The sequence below is a fragment of the Etheostoma spectabile genome, chromosome 18, assembly GCF_008692095.1.
Source record: "Etheostoma spectabile isolate EspeVRDwgs_2016 chromosome 18, UIUC_Espe_1.0, whole genome shotgun sequence".
In the NCBI taxonomy this organism is placed as follows: domain Eukaryota; kingdom Metazoa; phylum Chordata; class Actinopteri; order Perciformes; family Percidae; genus Etheostoma; species Etheostoma spectabile.
In genome coordinates this window covers 8,504,577-8,522,650 of record NC_045750.1, presented here as the reverse complement: position 1 = coordinate 8,522,650, position 18,074 = coordinate 8,504,577, and the positions used below count along the sequence as shown (strand labels likewise).

Here is an 18,074-nt window from a genome sequence, read left to right as displayed (position 1 = left end):
CAAGACAATGAATTTCAGCGAAACTGTACCCTTCTTGTTTGGTGCAGATATGGGGACACCCAACATCCTGATTCATTCCAAAGGAGTTTGCCTCCTGTACTGTGGATGGCTGATGTCAGTCCATTAAAGCTGGAGTACGAGGGAAGCGTGTGTCTGTCAGGCCGTATTGCATGAGGATGACAGTGATGGCCTGCCTCTGGGCTACAGTTCTCTCCGTAGTCCAGCCCTCCATCCGACTCTTACAGCAACCTTATGAAGTCAATAACAGCCACCCCCCTCAGATAATTACATAATTGATTATAGTAGCTTGCGCTGAAAAGGATTGGATGATAGACAGAAAAATTATCTCCAACTATGGTTTTAGTCATGTTTCAACCAAACATGCCACCAATTCACCGGTTACAGTTTATCAAAAGTGCAGATGTTGTTTTTCTTTGTCATATTACAGTAAACTAAATATCTTTGGATTTTGGACTGTTGTTCAGATAAAACAAGCTATTTAAATACTTCATACTTGAGTTCTGAGAAGTTAAATAGGTGTTAAAATCTAGAATATAACAAGCAGATTAATTGATGATGAAAATGTATGTTAGTTACTAAGGGTGGCAGTAGCTCAGTCCGTAGGGGAGTTGGGTTGGGAACCGGAGGGTCACTGGTTCAAGTCCACGTATGGACCAAATTGTACGGAGTGTGGATTGGTGGCTGGAGAGATGCCACTTCACCTCCTGGGCACTGCCAGGTGCTCTTGAGCAAGGCACTGTACCCCCCCCCCCCCCCCCCCCCCAACCGCTCAGGGCGCTTGATTGGCTGGCAGCCCACTCACTCTGATATCTCTCCATTAGTGCTGGTACAGATCCTGAGTGTGTGTTACAAAGTGTGGACACAGAGTGTAAATTGTTATTTTCCCATTGGGGATCAATAAACACTGTCTGTCATCTTAAAATGAAGCAGAATTTTAATGTATCTCAATATTGCTTAACATTAGATGTAATAGGGGATGAGCAAAACCATATTTACTGTACTGCCTACTTTTCACTTCTTTACTGTGTTATTTAATAACAACCAGGATTCTCTTAATGTGGTATTTACTGATTTCCATCTCCCTACATTGTAGCTGGGCACCTTCTGTGTTGTTTTTGTAGAAAGATGGACTCACTCCAGTGTGCTCTATCCAAAAGGCCCATGGTCCATACCCGTGGTCCATCTGCCAGCTTAGTAGAATCCAAATGTTCCTCACAGCATGATCAGGCTGAACACTGCAGAGGTTCCAGCACACAGCCAACACTGATGTCACACAGACATAAAACCATAGCACAAACTCACTTAAGTGGCACTCAATTCAATGTTTTAATTAGATAATTAACGGCGTGTGTTGCATTCCATGACTGTCGTATATTCCGATTTTCTATCAGTAAAATATATGCAGTACATTGATACAGATGATTCCGACAAGGACACCCGCTATTTCTTATCGCTGTTTTCAAAAGTTTTATTATCTGATGTATTATTAAAACAGTGGCAAACACTGTAAATGCTAAAAGGTTTTGCTAGTTACAGCATGATTATCGAAGTTAACTGTTCTTGCCGTAAAGTAACTGGCTGCGTGCTCGACATTTCCCATTTCCATGGTTAAAGAAGTAAGCTGAGAGCGTTCTGTTACCAAGGAGACAGTTGAAGCCCAGACCAACCCATTGCAGGTAAAAGTTAAAGTTAAACGTTAACTTTGATTCATGGTTACATTGAGTTATATGTATGTACGTAACTAGCTAGCTAACCTTTATCATACGTTTAGCTTACCACATTTGACCACGTTTTTCAACAATACCCTAGACTGCCGTAAAAGTAAGCTAAATTAGTCGCAGTTTAACTAACGTTAGTCTCGCATTGGCAGACCTAGCTAGTTAGCTATACAGCGCTTTAGCTAACAGTAGGATCTAGGAGGAGGGTCTGCTAACGTTAACTTACTTTAACTTGCTTTAGACACAGTTTTTGCTAGCTTAGCAGTATAATGCGGCAGCATATTGACGTTAGCCATTCCCATAGATAATTATAGAGTCCAGTCACAATGTAGTCAGGCGCTAAATGTCATTAACAAATTATTAATTAAAAATAATTAATTAACAATTAATTAATTGGTTTTGTTTTGCTGTTGTATAGTATTTGTTTTGCTATAGTATTTGTTTTGCTGTTGTATAGTATTTGTTTTGCTGTTGTATAGTATTTGTTTTGCTGTTTTTAATTTATGAATTCCCTGTGCGGCGTCCTTGAGTCCCAAGAAAGGCGTCTTTAAATAAAGTGTATTATTATTATTATTATTATTATTATTAAACAAACTATCAACACCACAAAAATAAACAAGACTTTGACTGCAATTGCTGGGATGTGCAACTTTTCTTGTGTAATTTAATGTGTCTTCTTTTAAGACAGAGGATAGTCTACAAAAACCCTGCAACAATGCGTAAATCCGCATATTCTCCTGGAGCCACCCTCAACCCAGCCGAAGACTTCAGAAAGATAAGGAGGATTATTGCTGAAGATCCAGACTGGTCTCTGAATATAGTGCCTTGTTTATCAAAACTCTGTCTGCAAAGCATCGGAAGAAACTTTGAGGGTATGCTCTTTTTTTTTAGTACCATACACATTTTTCCACACTTAGGCTACTTATAAATGGTGATATATGCAAACTTACCCCTTTTCCAGGAAAGCCAATATTTGAAGAGCTTACACCCATCGAGAAAGACTTTATGCAGGAGAACCTGTCTACTTCCCTGCCCCTGCATGTCACAGCCAACTTGATCAGCGATGGTGTCTATTGGAAGAGGTGCTGCGAGCAGAGGTGGGACTTTTGTGACGTCTTTCATTATGGCCACAGCTGGAAACGAATGTTCTTTGAAAGGCACATGGAGAACATTATTGAGCTTTTTATCCCAGAAGTTACAGAGCCCAAGACAGTTCTAGAGATGGTACCTCTTTGTAAGAACTACGTCAAGAGGCTGCACATCTCCCAACTCCTGCCACCTATCAAGGAGCCCCAGAATGACGAGGAGGAGGAATTTGGCTTAGAGTTGGCAAGTGATAATGAGTATGACAGACCATCTTTGGACCACTTTGACTTTAACATCCTCCTCGACAAACTGACAAAACTGGAAGAGCTCCATTTAGTGTACGGGGTCAAACAATGTGGTATGAACTTTGAATGGAAGATGTTTGAGATGACCACCAGCGACTGTGAGTCCCTTGCCAAGGCCCTTAAGTCCTGTATGACTTTGAAGGTGAATATTGATTCCTCCTCCTGGTTTATGTCATGATGCCTTTTGAAGCTCCTTGCAAAGTACGGAGCCTCATTATCTGTAGCATGTTTGTTTGTTGTAATTCAGCACTTGCCAGTTCCAAAGCATCATTTACAGACATTTTACTGTCATAAAACAGGAATATTGTTGTTGGCACTACCCAAGCATTCATGCTCTATTTACATCAAAGAAAAAGACTCCTAAGCCTCTGGCTGCAACCTAAATAAGTCACTATTTGACACAAAAGTTTTGTCACATTCATTTATTACTGCATGAGAACATGGCGTATTTCTGCTTTGATTTATGTGCATGATGTAGGAATTGTACAAGAGATTGTTGGAGTTGTTAATATGCCTGCAATTACGTGATTAATCTGTTGACTATATTTTCACTTAATCGTTTAGTCAATATATATCATAGACTAAACAAACAGAGTGGTATATATCATATATAAAATAAAATAAAAAATGCACATTACAATTTCCCAGGTGACCATTCTGACCGCTTGTTGTGCCTGACAAACAGATATTTAAGTTACAATGTTAAAAACAGAGAAGCAGCAAATGCCCAATTTAAGCAGCTTATCACAAATTCTGTGTGATACATGACTTTTAGGACTACTTAATTATCAAAATTGTTGGCAATTATTTTTTGAAATTGATATTTCTTTGATATACTTTATTTTGAATAATTTAAAGCATATCCCCTCATTGTTCTGTGTTGCTGCCATTTAAGAAGCATTTAAACATGTGCAAGTTCATTAAGTAATAGGCAGTTATTTTGAAGTCCTGTGCCCTATGGCATCGTGTATGTGCTTTTAATTATTCAGTTTTTTGTGCAACTCACTGAAAAATCTTGCTAATCTTCATAATGCTGTGTTTCTACAGCTTCTAAAGCTCCATCAAAGCCACATTGAGGATGAAAAGTGCCGGCTGCTCGTGAAAAACCTTTTGGACCACCCGTCCCTGAGGGAGCTCGACTTCTCCCACAACCTGATCGGAGACAAAGGAGCCAGAGCCCTTGGAAAGCTGCTCAACAGGAGTAAACTGAAGATCCTGAACATGTGTGACAACGAAATTAGATGCCCTGGAGCCAAAGCCATAGCATACGCATTGTCCAAGAACTCCACCCTTAAGTCACTCAACCTGCGTCTCAACCGTTTGAGAGATGACGGGGGGCAGGCTATTGGCAAAGCCTTGCTGAACAACAACACCCTGCTTCACCTGCATCTGGGAGGCAATGAGGTAACTGGGCCTACTGCAATCGCACTGTCTAAAGTTCTAATTCAGAACAACACCCTGAAGAGCATCAATCTCTCCTGCAACAACCTAGGGCTGGTAAGTAAATTACTAATCTTAGATCCTAAATAATAATAAATTGAATTTATATAGAGCTTTTCATAGACTCAAAGTTTCTCTACAGGTGAGGTAAAAAGCATAAACATTGCAAAACAAGACAAAACTAAATAGAACAAGACAAAACAAAACAAGATTCAGGCACAGATGAAAAGGGGAGGGGGGCGTAGTGCTACAGATAGGCAGAGGTGAAAAGAAGGGTCTTGAGGCAGGACTGAAAGATTGTGAGGGACTCAGAGGTGCGGGTCTCTAGGGGGAGGGAGTTCCAGAGCCTGGGAGCTCCCCTGGAGAAGGCTCTATCCCCAAAACTGTGGAGGTTGGACTTGTGGGTGCAGAGGAGACCGGGTGAGGTGGATCTGAGGGACGATGAGGGTTGGTAGGGGGGGGAAGAGGTCAGTGAGGTATGAGGGTGCCAGATGGTGGGGGCTTTGTAGGTGAGGACCAGGATTTTGTAGGTGATCCGGTGGGAGATGGGAAGCCAGTGGAGTTGTTTTAGGACTTAATACCAGTGGGGCATTAAATATAAAGCATTACAGAGGGTGGTGCCAGAGAAAAGGCAGTGTTGCACTTACACCACAAGGGTTCAAACTCTGTACATTGGCAATTTTAGGATAGGTGACTCAGCTTGTCAAGCTTAATTTGGCACAAATTTCTTTATGTACATTTTGTTTAACTTCAACTGCACTTCACCAAAGTCAACTTCAGACTTTGGAGATCATGTTTGTGTGTACCAAATGTTATGGCAATGCATCAAAATAAGTCTATTAAAGGATTTTTTGTTCAGTAAAAAATTAATTGGCAACAACGTTGGCATATATTAATTATAAATACCAAAAGTTAACTTATTCCATCTTGAAAAATGTGACTATTTGTGTGTCTTTTATTATGATAAACGTTATGTTTTGGGTGGTTTTTGACTGTTGGTTGAACAAAACCAGCATTTGAAATATTGGATAATACTAGATTACTTGACAATAAAAAGAGTGCTAAACATCCAATAGTTGTCAAGAAACCGCATGGATAAACAAATACATATTTTTTCCTAAAATGAGGGGACAAAGGCAAAACATTTGAACAAAACATTGCAAGTTATCCTTTAAAAATATTTTTCTTTTACCATAAGACTGTGCACATCAAGTTAAATTTTATCAGGGGAAGCACTTTAAAACACTGGGTTATTTTGAAACACTGGTGTTTTATCCCCAAAGCATGCTAGTGCCTGCATACACATAGTACACTGAAGGTAACAGAATAGCTTGGAAGTATACAGTTTTTCAATTATTCATAGACGTGTGGAAAACATGCAATAATGGAAAGCTTAGTAAGTTAGTGTTGTTTCCCCGTGAGAGGAAGGTCAGATTTTCCCCTTCTCATGCTCTCTCCTCTTAAAGATTTCACCGTACAGTATATGTGACTGGAAATACACTGCGGAGGATCAAAAATCACCCACATTGCAGAAAAGCAACATGCAGTACCATCAATATCAATGACCTTGGTCTACTGTTCACAAAAATAGAATTGCATGTTTCAGACATAACAATAAAACACAGATGACATTAACAGTAAGCAGTTTAGAAAGTGTGGGCTATTTCAGACAGAAAACATTGCCCCTGGGTAATTTTTCAAGGTTATTGAGACTGTCAAAACTCCTTTTCAGAACAGCATCTTGTGATGTGTTCAACATGGAACTGCATTAGTGCCAAAAGTGTTTGTCGCTCTCTCTCCATCTGTGTGTGTGTGTGACTGTGTGTGTGCAGGATGGAGGTAAAGCTCTGGAGGAGGCAATGTCTCATAACACCAGCATAACAGAATGTGATATCTGTCTGACGGGGGTTGACAAGCAGAGCGTTTCCTTCATCGACCAGGTGGTTTGGACCAACCAGAGTTTAGAAAAAGAGAGACATGCTCAAGAGAGTAAACATCAACAGCTTCTTTTTTGAAATACAAACCCACCTTTATTATTAATTGATTCCTGCTTTCCCGTATTCATTTAGCCACGAAGCATGACCACTACATGCCAGCTCTGCATTTCAAACTGAAGTAGCTGATTTTAAACAAATTTTCATTGCACCAAAAAGCACAAAATATATAGTCCTATTGATAATATTGTAGCTAATTGGAACAATGTAAATGATGTGATTTCACACCAGTATGTCTCTAGTATAGCTTGCCTTATTGACCCTGTACTAAAACTATAACTTTAAACAAACATGTAAAAACTACAAGCAAAAAAAAAGTGATTAAATGTGCCATCAGCACGTTAACACATAGACCATATATCCAGTTTACAATACACAAATTATCACATGCTGAACTTTTCTGGAATGTGGCAATGGTTGTCATAAAGTAATTCTTGAAACATTTTCGTGAGCATTTCAGTTTATTGAGGAGCCTTTTCTTCCATTTGGATACACAGATTCGGTATTCAGTCCATATGTAACATCAAGGCAACGTTGTGGTGGTGTTGGAATACAAACAGATTTGTGTTGTTGTTTTTTAAACCTATATCTACTGACTAACAATATAGTAGTAACACATTTGCTAGGCATCAACAAAACATCTTTACGGTAATTAATCTTTCAAAATTGCTAATTGTTTCCTAGAATCATATGAAGAGAGGCAACGCTATTCTATAAGTAGATGGTGGACTAGCACATAGAGAAATCTACATATCATAGAATATTGATATTCTTTAGATCAGTAATAACTATCAACAATCACCCAACCATTTTTCGGTTTTGACAACATTTTCAGTTAAATAAAGTTGTATCAAATGTGATTGAACAATGTAAACATTGGTTTAAAGGGAAACAAACATTGAACATTGGCTGTGTTGCATGAACATTTTTACAGTGGACTGTATTGCCATTTGTATTTTAACAAACTTACCATTTAACATCTGCACATCAAAAATGTCCCTGCTTCAGTGTGTGCGACATATTCAGCAAAGCACAAGATCCACATGGACAGTCATTCTAACCTCTCGTCTCTATTTTATGTACAGTACAAATCCTTTCTGCCTTTACAGTCTTGAAAATCCACAGTCATTTAAATATAAAAGACAACCCCCCCCCCCCAGATCATTCTTGAGTGAAAGAGTACATATCATAACAACCTAAACTACTTAATACACATGATAAAGGGTTCAGTGCTCTTTATGGCAAAAGCATTTATGCTAACAGTCGTCTATGGAGAGAAAAAATCTAGTTATGAACCTTCCAGTCAGATTTATAACTATTTTGAATGTGTATTTTTTGTCATTGTTGTTATGTAAACATTGCACTGGTAAACACATTTGTCTACACATGACTATGTATGGATCACAGTGAAGCCATCTGACAGGTTTGTTGGCTAATCATGAATGAGATAATCTGATAACTTCAGTATAAAACACTGACTAAAATCCAAAATCATTTATAGATTTTACATTTTTAATCCCTTGTGGAGTTGCCTGCTCTTCCTTGTGGTTTCCTTATGTTCTACACTTTACCCAGCAGTACATGGTTCATAATTCCCTGCCTTCTGACTAATGCATTCTAGCATATAATCCAGCCCTTCATGAGAAATGAAATTAATGAATTTCAATACCTGCGTCTTGTTTGGTTTTCATGCTAAAATGTTGTGTATGAAGCTCAAAAAGGTTGCGTAGAATACCCCTCATAACCATAAAAGAGATATTTTGACATTTTTGGAAAATATGCTAATTTGTTTTCTTGCTGTAAATTAGATGAGAAAATCAATACTACTTTCATGATGATTTTACCTGCTTTAAAATAACAACTTGTCCTTTCAGTTTTTGTACAGAATAAACAAACCAGACAACACATGTTAAATAGTGAGCTTTTGAGGTGCTTAGAGGTGGATTTTATTCAGACACAGCCAGACTAGCTATTTTCCCCATTTCCAGTCTTTGTGCTAAGCTAACCTGCTGCTGGTGGAAGCTTCATATTTCAGACATCAGAGTGGTATTGATTTTGTCATTTAACTTTCTGCAAGGATGCAAATAAGTGTATTTCCTAAAATGTCTAGATATAAACAATTTCTTGAACATTATATGAGCAATCTAAATACATAAATTTACTTGACTGAGTTTACTGAGTGGGATTACTGAGATTTACACATCACTAATTTAAAATGGATTGCACCCCACAAACTAGTTCTTAAGTATAAAGATTAGTTGTTAATACATATTTTTACCTACTATCTGCCAGGTGTAACTGTAACTGCACTAAGTTAATTTCTTAATTCATAATCTATTCATAATGAAGAGTAACAGAGGTAATATTGAATATTGTCAGCAAACAACACTTGAGTGAAATTCTGTTTAATGCTTTATTAATAATATGTAGTTATGTTTTGCAAAAAAATACGGCAATATACCATGTGTCATTAACTAAATGACAAAATAACAGTTAGGTTATGTAACATATACAGTAGAAGCTATGCTACCAATGTTAACCAATTTGCACAATACAAAGGTCTTTACTTGCTAAGACTTTGCTCAAGTTCTAATGGTTCAGGTTTAGTGCATCACTAGTTTAAAACTATTCAGGTGGTACATGATTCTCTGTTGCATCTAACCTGCTTCTGCACCTCTGTCATCTGGAATGGGAACATTAGTAATGTTATGCCACTTCTGTTCACCATCATGTGTTTGCAAACCCCTCATTTAAAAATGATTTGGTTATTATGCAGCTAACCCTGGCAGAAACATTTGAATAGCTCAGTTCAGAGAAAGGAGTGATGATCAGGTTTTAGGATATTGTTGTAGCATAATCTTTGCCTTGTATACTATCCTGAGTTTGAGGGGCTTGCATAGATGACCTATGAGTTGTGATACCAGTTTTAAACAGTTTACGTAATGCTTTCATGTTAAACTGTCTGTTGAATTAAACGTAAGGTTTGATACAATCTGTTTATATCACGCTTCACTTCCTTTGACTGTTGTTAGTCTAGTATTGCTATAAAGATAGTCCGCAACTCCAACATTTTGTTTATTGGGGGGGGGCTTTTCCCTTTATTCAATAGTGACAGTGGATAGACAGGAAGGGGGGAGAGAAAGAGAGGGCATGACACGCTGCAAAGGGCAGCAGGTCGGATTTGAACCCGGGCCGCTGCAAAGGACTCAGCCTCCAACGCACGCTCTTACTGGGTGAGCTAGAGACCGCCGCCCCCCGCAACTCCAACCTTAACATTGAATGTAATGAGTGTGGCTAATTGGTCATAATTGTACAGGCTCATTATTGTGTAACAGGAAGTCACAGAAAGTGTCTGACCACAGGCAAGATTTTGACATTTAATATTCATGGACATTTTCATAGTCTTAATGGTGGAGAAGGATCTGTCCATGACAGTTTATTTTTCACTGCAGCAATCTACTGTTCATGTGTGGAACACATCCTCCAAACGAAGATCATAAACAGACCTACCAGGCACCCATGGGGTCCGCAGCTATCTGTGGACAAATCCAGTCCGGAGTATAATCAAGCCTTAAAACACTGCATGCACTTCTCTGAACGTACTTTTTCTTTAAAGTAATCCTGTCGTATTATTAAAGCTGACGCTATCAGTAGTGAATCCAGGCCTCTGTCTATTTCTAGCTTCTTTGATGGCCAGCTCTGTGGCTGTCTCTCTGATATACAGTACGTCAGCAGCAGTATACGAGAGTTGTTTTATAATATGAGGAAAATCATCTGAAAACATTTAGGGCCTGCTTTTTAAAAGCTTGTGTTTTATTTTAAACAATTTTCATTTATCCTATGCATTGTTGATAATGTGCTATTAGGAGTGTAAATTCAACTTGTTTTAATGGGAAGATGTTGAGATGAGATGATGATTGAGTTATGATAGCTTATGTTCGTTTGTAACAGTTGATGGCTAGGCACTTAAATAAGGAGGTAGGCTGAATAAAAATATTATATAAATGCAGTATATAGTAACAGAAGAAGTGTTGATTCAGTTTGAAGTTTTCGTGTCCTTCAGCCCTCCTGTGCTAAATTATTCATCGACGGTGCTGCTATATTTAGCAAGCTAGGAAGTATAATGTCATCACAGCCAAGCCGATTTCAGCTAACTTGATATTTCAGCCACTGCATCAGACATTTATTTTTATACTATGGAAATGTATTCCATTTCCATGAGCATTGACTTTGAATGAACAGATTTAAATCAGCCAGTATCAAAAGGTTTCACATGCAGATGTTTAGATCATTAGATCAGGCCTTGGTCAACTTTACTTTGAAACAGCCATTAGACATGTATTTTGTTTCACAAAAATTTAGTCTGCAATTTGCAAAATGCATTTCCGTAATTATTTATCCAATTGACTCGGATGAAATCATCACTCACATGATGTGTGAGTCTATGATTTTCACCAATATTTCGTCATTTCTCATTCATGTGATCATTAATTGTCATATCCCTTGCATTTCTTGGCAATTTCTCAGGCTTTCGCTGAGTCAAACCCCATTTTAGGCTTCAAATTCTAGAAAGTATTACTTGTGGTCTTCTCTGTGACTAAGATCTAAAAATAAGGTATTTACAGTGGAATGTGACTCCCCTGGTATTCCTTGGTTATTTGACTTGTGCCCTTATGGATGCTGTAGGACAGTACATTACACTTTAGCAATTTGTCATTTAAAGCCACATTGTATTTTAAACAACAGTCTAAACAATAGCATCAAGTCTGTCTTTCCCTGACTTATTGACCGTACTGTAAGGACTTTTACAGATATACTTTTTCCTGTTTGAGGCTACAGTATCTTTAGAAACATGAACAAATCCTTGTTTGTGGTTACCTGCAGGTGTAAAACGGAGACTCAAAAGTCATTTTTAGCTCAGCCCTGGTGTGAATAGGTTTCTCACTCTGTTCCTGGATCATTATAGGCCTTGCTCAGTCTGGAAGCCGTGGGTCATAGAGAAGTTTCCACACAGGAGCCGTTTCTGTGAAGGGAGCGGTGGTCGTGGTTGAGGCAGCCTTCATTGCGATGTACAATGAGCACTGGGTGGTACAGAGCATCCTGGTAGGCTGGAGGGTTCTCCTCACCGGCTTGCTGGCCTGACAGACAGTTTGTGCTTTCTGTGGGGCAGGACCGCTCATTCAGGCTTCCGCTGCTCCTCCACATGCAGCTCCGCCTGGAGCCGTACAACCGGCCTAGCGAAAAGCGGCTGGCGCTGAAGGGGATGCGGGGGCTTCCCGTGTTGCAGATGCTGAGGGCGCTGCGAGAGAAGATGGAGGAGCTGCTGATAGCACGATGGCAGCGTTCACAGTTCTGCCTGTAGCTACCATAGCTCCCACATACGGAGTAGTTGTTACAGCTCCCCGAGAGCTGGGACAGGTCCATGAGAACTGCCTCTGAGTAGCTGGGCACCAGCTGCTGGTTAGAACGGATGTGCCACTCCAGCTCTGTGCTGTCAATTGTGTTGACTCGTGGGATGTGTCTGCATTGCGGCCGCTCCTCAGATGGTGTTAGTGGCACATAGTCAAAGCCAAACAGCTTCTCTACATGGTAGTGTACACAGGCGGTGCGGTACTCTGTCAGCACCCGCAGAGGCCAGGAGAGGGTGAAAGCCGCTGCCACCCAGAAAGTGGAGTTGGCTGCGTACCAGGGAAGGTGATTAGGGTCAGAAAAGGCAATCATGTACTCCTTAAAGTCTACATTCTTCAGGTGCATCCCCTCACGGGCCTCCATGTAGTCATCCAGGCCCTCGTTCTCTGTGAAGAACCTGGCCCGCTGGGTTAGGTAGGAGTTCTCTGACTCCACATTGGCAAAGCTAAAGCACTTAGTGAACCTCAGCCTGGTGATGGGGAAGTCCTCCAGGCCCAGCAGTTGCTTTGCAATGTCCTTAACCCCACAGTTCCCATAGTCAAACTCTGCCTCAGCCACGTGGGTGTTGACTCGCTCGTGGTAGACTTGCGTGGTGGTGTAGGCATCTCCGTTACGGTAGCGCGTCACCTGCCGCGTCCTCCTGATATAATGGTAGCTAATGGCCTTCCACCAGATGCAGGGCGTAGCCTGCTGCATTCGCTGGATGCGCTCTGCCACGCTGTCCACATCCACCTTGTACTGCAGCTCATTCCTGGTGTAGCAGTGCCAACACTCCACCAGGTAGACCACATAGAGCATGACCAGGAAGGCCAAAGGGATGTAGATGTAGCCGTTGGAGCAGGGACTGTCATGGTACATCATAGACTTTCCCTTATAGGCGCTGTCGAAGGAAAGGCGTGTCACCTTGGTCACCTGGCACCAGGCCATCACCCCGACGCAGCCGTACATCAGCAGGGACAGCAGCAGGCATTTCCAGTGAGTTTCCTGACACAAGGATTTTGTCAGGGACTGTTTATGGGGCCGCTGCTACAAAGAAGATGAGAAAACAGTAATAAGTCACTGGAACAATGCTGTCAATATATTCTGTTTAGATTCTTTCCTAGAAGTAAATGGCACATCTGTTTGTATTGCCATAACAATTTCTCAAAATACAAAACTTGAAGCAATTAGGAACATAAAGACTTTTATTACCTGTAATTACACACCTTTTTTATAAAATAAAAGATGAACATAAGTATTACCTAAATATATGTTCAGTATGAAGTTAGAACCAGTTAAAAAGTATAGGCTCATGCATATAAAATATTTAAGAAAATATTCTGCGTTGTAAGTGCTTTGGCATAGTTTATGCATGAGCTGTGAGGCTATTTCTCATGCCTTGGTCTTCGCTTGTTATAATCAAAAGACTCACCCACTCTTATAATTTTAAGAAAAATCACTGATTATTGCAAAAGTACAATATAAAGTAGTATGCCTTGATGTCAGTAAGGGCACTGTGAGCTTATGTTAGACTGGTGTGTGGGTGTGCACCTGGCCGTGATGCGTGTGTTTATATAAATAGGATTTTAAAGAATAGAAAATAAGTAAAAGAGAAGAAATATTCTGAGGGGTAGATTTCACATTTAATGTCAAGCCAGCAAGAAAAAAAGCAGTCGTTTGACTCTGGCAGCATAAAGCTGGTGCCATCCTTTATCACCACAGGGCACAGCAAACCCCAGTGCCTGCATCAAGAGCTAGTCACGCCTTTTGTGATCGCTGCCACACAAACCTGGCAGATATGCAAAAGCCCCAGGAAGGATGAATGAAACAAAATTAAGTCAAAAAATTTGCCTAACAGATATTGCGCTAGTGCAGAGCCGACTGCGTATAGACATAAAACACTTGTACTGTAGCAGCACTGATTCAGGTAAAGACAAAGGTTATCCTCTCCATCTCTTACTTAGGTCAGCCCCTGGATGTGTGCGACCACAACAACCAGTATCACTGCATTGATGAATTGACTTCAATATAACAGCCCTGTGCTCTTCAAGTGACAGACGAGCATAAATAATATATGTTTTTTCTCCATAATCATCTTCCCCACCTTGGCCACATGGTCCCCAAGTCCCTTGTTAACCCAAGGCTGCACCTCACGGGGTAAAAGGGATTAACATTGAAATTCCCCATTGAGATTAACCTACTGCAGAAGGACTATTTACTCATTAGCATACTGTACATGCTCGACAGCTATAATCAATACAACATGACATACTTTGTGGCTCATGTTACACTTTCCAGCCTCTGTTTAAGCAGCTGGAATGATGATTGTTGTGACAATTGTGTAATAAGAAACATTTTTTGGAAACCAGTTATACCTGTATATGCCAGTATTTGATTAAAAACGTGTTGTTAAATGAAAGCAACTATAATTATGAAACTGCAATCATATATCAAAATTTGCAGGTATGTATAACAAATTCAATTTCACACCAGTTTCCCCCTTGACTTAAAGAATTACACCAAGACAGGCATCAGCACAAACACAAAATACAAAAGAACACTAGGCAAGGCAAGGCAAGGCAGCTTTATTTGTATAGCACATTTCAGCAACAGGGCAATTCAAAGTGCTTTACACAAAATCAGTTAAACAGATAAAACACAAGTACAAACAGTTAAAAGTCATAAGCATTAAAAACCAATAAAACACATGAATAGACAGTTAAAAACAAAATAGAAACATTAGGACACATAAAACACAAGAATAAAAGTTACAGTGCAGCATAAGAAATTTAAAGAAATGAGCAGTCATTTAAAGAAAGGTCTTCAGCCTTGATTTAAAAGAACTGAGAGTAGCAGCGGATCTACAGGTTTCTGGGAGTTTATTCCAGATATGAGGAGCATAGAAACTGAAAGCTGCTTCACCCTGTTTAGTTCTGACTCTGGGGACAGAAAGTAGACCTGTCCCAGATGACCTGAGAGGTCTGGGGGGGTCATAGTGTAGTAGCAGATCAGAAATGTATTTTGGACCTAAACCGTTAAGGGATTTATAAACTAGCAAGAGTACTTTGAAATCAATTCTTTGAGACACAGGAAGCCAGTGTAAAGACTTCAGAACTGGAGTGATGTGATCCAGTCTCTTGGTCTTAGTGAGGACTCGAGCAGCAGCGTTCTGAATCAGCTGCAGCTGTCTGATTGATTTTTTAGGGAGACCTGTAAAGACCCCGTTACAGTAGTCAAGTCTACTGAAGATGAAAGCATGGACCAGTTTTTCCAAGTCCTGTTGACACATGAGTCCTTTAACCCTTGATATATTCTTAAGGTGATAGCAGGCTGACTTTGTTATTGTCTTAATGTGGCTGTTAAAATTGTTATGAAATGGTATCAATACTATTTTAAAACAAACATTTCAGTAAGAACCTTGAAGACTAGAAAAGCTTCACAATTCATGAGACCACTGTGGTGCCTTTAACTAAGTGCTTCTCACAATCATGGACACTTTCTCCTGACATAATAAGACCATGCAGCAGGGGTTATATAAAAACGCTCTTGTGTAATGGATATGTAACTTATCTAACGTGTGTCTGAAGGGGGAGTAAAGATTCCCTAATTAATTGAATCCCTATTTCCCCATGAAGCATGCTCCTTTAGTTGTGAGTCTGTCTGTTTGATGGTGTCAATACAATCTAGAGATGTTGACAGCAACAGATTTTGGTTGGTTATCATTTCACGTCTGTCCTCACAGACAGTTTAGCACAATAGATTTCTTTGTCTTCAAAGTAGCAAACCTACATCAATATTGTTGTTGTTAGGCCATGATCAAACTTTGTCTTTTTTAGAAGTCTAAAAGTTGAATAAGGCATTTTTGTAGTTGAAACAAGCTGGCAGCATTTAGGCAACAAGCAACCAAGAGCATCTTTTGTTGCCATAACAACATATACTGCTACAGTATCCAAGAGTGCTATGTGGAACGATGCTAGATAAAACAAAGTGGTCGAACAATCTAGAGAATGAATAGAGAGAGGGAGCAGTGCTACTACAAATGTTAGTCACGTTAGATGAAACAAAGCGAGTTCCACCAACCGTCATTCCCTGAACAGGGAGCACCCGGTCATATCGTATAACTTGCTGTGCTCCGACACTAGCACAAGTCGATCAATCGGCTCCTTCTCCATTTTTTCTTGTTATGAAATTGAAAAGTCTCGCTACGCTGCTTGTCATTGGTCAAGGAGTTAGGAGGCCTTAGGAGTTTTCTTTTCTGAAAATAACTATGTGGAAACATTTGAAGAAAACCGCCATTCTTGTATTCTCTCATTGTAACAGTGACAGTGAATGATACGCTATTAGACTTTCAGTTTCTTCAGGACCCGTTTTGACCCTTGCTTGGACCCAAAAGAGGTCCCCGAACCCCACTTTGGAAACTTGTCTGGAGGGGAATGGGAGACAAACAGGAGTACATCCATGCACGTTCACACTTTCGGGTGCGCGCTAATAAATACATTACTGCATATTAGGCAATCAATACAATTGTAGGCCTATTAATACAACTAGCCTAATTCCCAAGTGTTGCGTGCCCTGGCCCCAATGAAACCCATATCTCCAAAAGCTGATGATTTTAGTGAAATTATTGGGATTCCACTGTGATATACGTATGTCACACTAATTAAAGTGTGAATTTGCCCGACATACATTTGGGTAAAGACACTGGCCTTCAAATGACAAACAATGTGTCCTCACCTCCTCTCGGGGGCTGTCCGACTCCTCTTCGGGGACGGTGGTGGTGCTGCTTTCACTGCCCGTTGCAGCCGATGCTGGGGACATGATGACAACAGTACGTAAAACGGGTCATGGATCTCCTGATGGGATGGGGGGTTTCCAAATCAGGGTGAAATGTAAAAACACCAAAAACCTCTCTGTGCACCATCCAAAAGAAACCCGGCCGGCCGGAGCCCAACTAGATCCACTCAAAACATGCATCATCCCAGCATCTTCCAGGTGGGCAGACCTCGCTGGGTATCGCTTACGGGAATCCGGTTATTGTGCCTCGGAAGCCGAGCAAAATAGATTGAGATTCCTCTCGCGATGCAACGTCTAGGACTGCTGAAAGGAATGCAATGTAAGAAAAAGCAAAAAGCAAAGGCAGCATCTCAGCTCCTCTCCCTGTAGGCAGTACCCATGGCAGCCAGTGAAGCTGTGAAGCAGGACAAAGAGTACAGGCAGCTGCACGTGTGCAGCCACCCCAACACCACAGCATTAATAACACACACATTCCTGTTGGAGTAATCACAACACAGAGGCGGTGCTGCAGAGAGGAGCCCACCCCCTGCGTCCAATTAGGTGCATGACCTTCTCAGTATGGACCAATTATGATAATAATATCCATTTAAAAAATATTAGGATATAGTATTACTGTAAAAAAAACAATAAAATGTTGGTTACTGCAGAATGAAACCGCTTAATAGGCTTAGCTTGACAGTTTTCTCATTATATATTAAAACATAATGCTCAACCACCACAGTGAACTCACAATTGAACATCACATACACACTAGTTCACAGGGAAACACAATATCATACATTAGTACATCCTGCAGCCATTTAGTGATGCTCATTAAGATAAATTATTGATACATAATTTTAAGCGCAACAGTTTACAGTGAGATAAAAAAAATGTTGAGGCAAGACGTCCCTTTCAAGATACTGTTTGGTTGTTATAGATGCAAACTGTAGAGTCAGAACCAAATACTGAAGATTTGTCTAAGTATGAGTAGCTCATGAAGTGGTGTATGTTTTTGTTATAGTGACATACTTTGTCACCTGTAGATAATATTTAATATTTGTTCTGCTGTTTAATCACATAAACATTGACTAATCTTACTGTATTCTGCACTGACAGAGCATTTTAAAAGCTTCCATTTTATCCTCTTTAAGATTGTAAACCGTCTACTTACAGATTTTTAATATTACAGAATATTCCTTTTTTATTTAAATAGAAGAATAAACAAGATGAAGAATAAAAGAATATTTTACATTCCTGCCATTTTTATTCCTCCTTTGTAGACAGCACTATTTACACAGGAACCCTTTACCTTATAATTCTGGCACACAAGTCCCTGTTAATCATAG

General features: G+C 40.0%; 2 protein-coding genes across 3 annotated transcripts; one reads left to right on the top strand and one right to left on the bottom strand.

Moving 5' to 3' along the window:
• Window positions 1–1,590: 1,590 nt before the first annotated feature.
• drc5 (dynein regulatory complex subunit 5) lies at window positions 1,591–7,006 on the top strand. 2 transcript variants are annotated; one of them, XM_032543104.1, is made up of 5 exons: window positions 1,591–1,697; window positions 2,424–2,611; window positions 2,701–3,272; window positions 4,178–4,627; window positions 6,403–7,006. In XM_032543104.1, the coding sequence occupies exons 2-5, from the start codon at window positions 2,455–2,457 to the stop codon at window positions 6,583–6,585; spliced, it is 1,362 nt and encodes a 453-aa protein (XP_032398995.1). In that variant the 5' UTR covers window positions 1,591–1,697; window positions 2,424–2,454; the 3' UTR covers window positions 6,586–7,006. The 2 variants fall into 2 exon arrangements, with proteins under 2 accessions (XP_032398995.1, XP_032398996.1); XM_032543105.1 differs by having other exon boundaries at window positions 1,697–1,842.
• A 5-nt stretch (window positions 7,007–7,011) lies between these two features.
• Window positions 7,012–17,200, bottom strand: tmem151ba (transmembrane protein 151Ba). Its single transcript, XM_032543103.1, has 2 exons — window positions 16,687–17,200; window positions 7,012–12,999 (listed from the first exon to the last, which is right to left on the bottom strand). Exons 1-2 carry the CDS (start codon window positions 16,768–16,770, stop codon window positions 11,557–11,559), a joined length of 1,527 nt encoding a protein of 508 aa, XP_032398994.1. The 5' UTR covers window positions 16,771–17,200; the 3' UTR covers window positions 7,012–11,556.
• Between the last annotated feature and the right edge of the window lie 874 nt (window positions 17,201–18,074).

Coding starts and splice junctions, on each gene's coding strand:
- drc5 (XM_032543104.1), top strand. CDS start 2,455: ATGCGTAAATCCGCATATTCTCCTGGAGCCACCCTCAACCCAGCCGAA. Junction 3,273..4,177: donor AGTCCTGTATGACTTTGAAG/GTGAATATTGAT, acceptor GTGTTTCTACAG/CTTCTAAAGCTCCATCAAAG. Junction 4,628..6,402: donor CCTGCAACAACCTAGGGCTG/GTAAGTAAATTA, acceptor GTGTGTGTGCAG/GATGGAGGTAAAGCTCTGGA.
- tmem151ba (XM_032543103.1), bottom strand. CDS start 16,770: ATGTCCCCAGCATCGGCTGCAACGGGCAGTGAAAGCAGCACCACCACC. Junction 13,000..16,686: donor CGGACAGCCCCCGAGAGGAG/GTGAGGACACAT, acceptor TCTTCTTTGTAG/CAGCGGCCCCATAAACAGTC.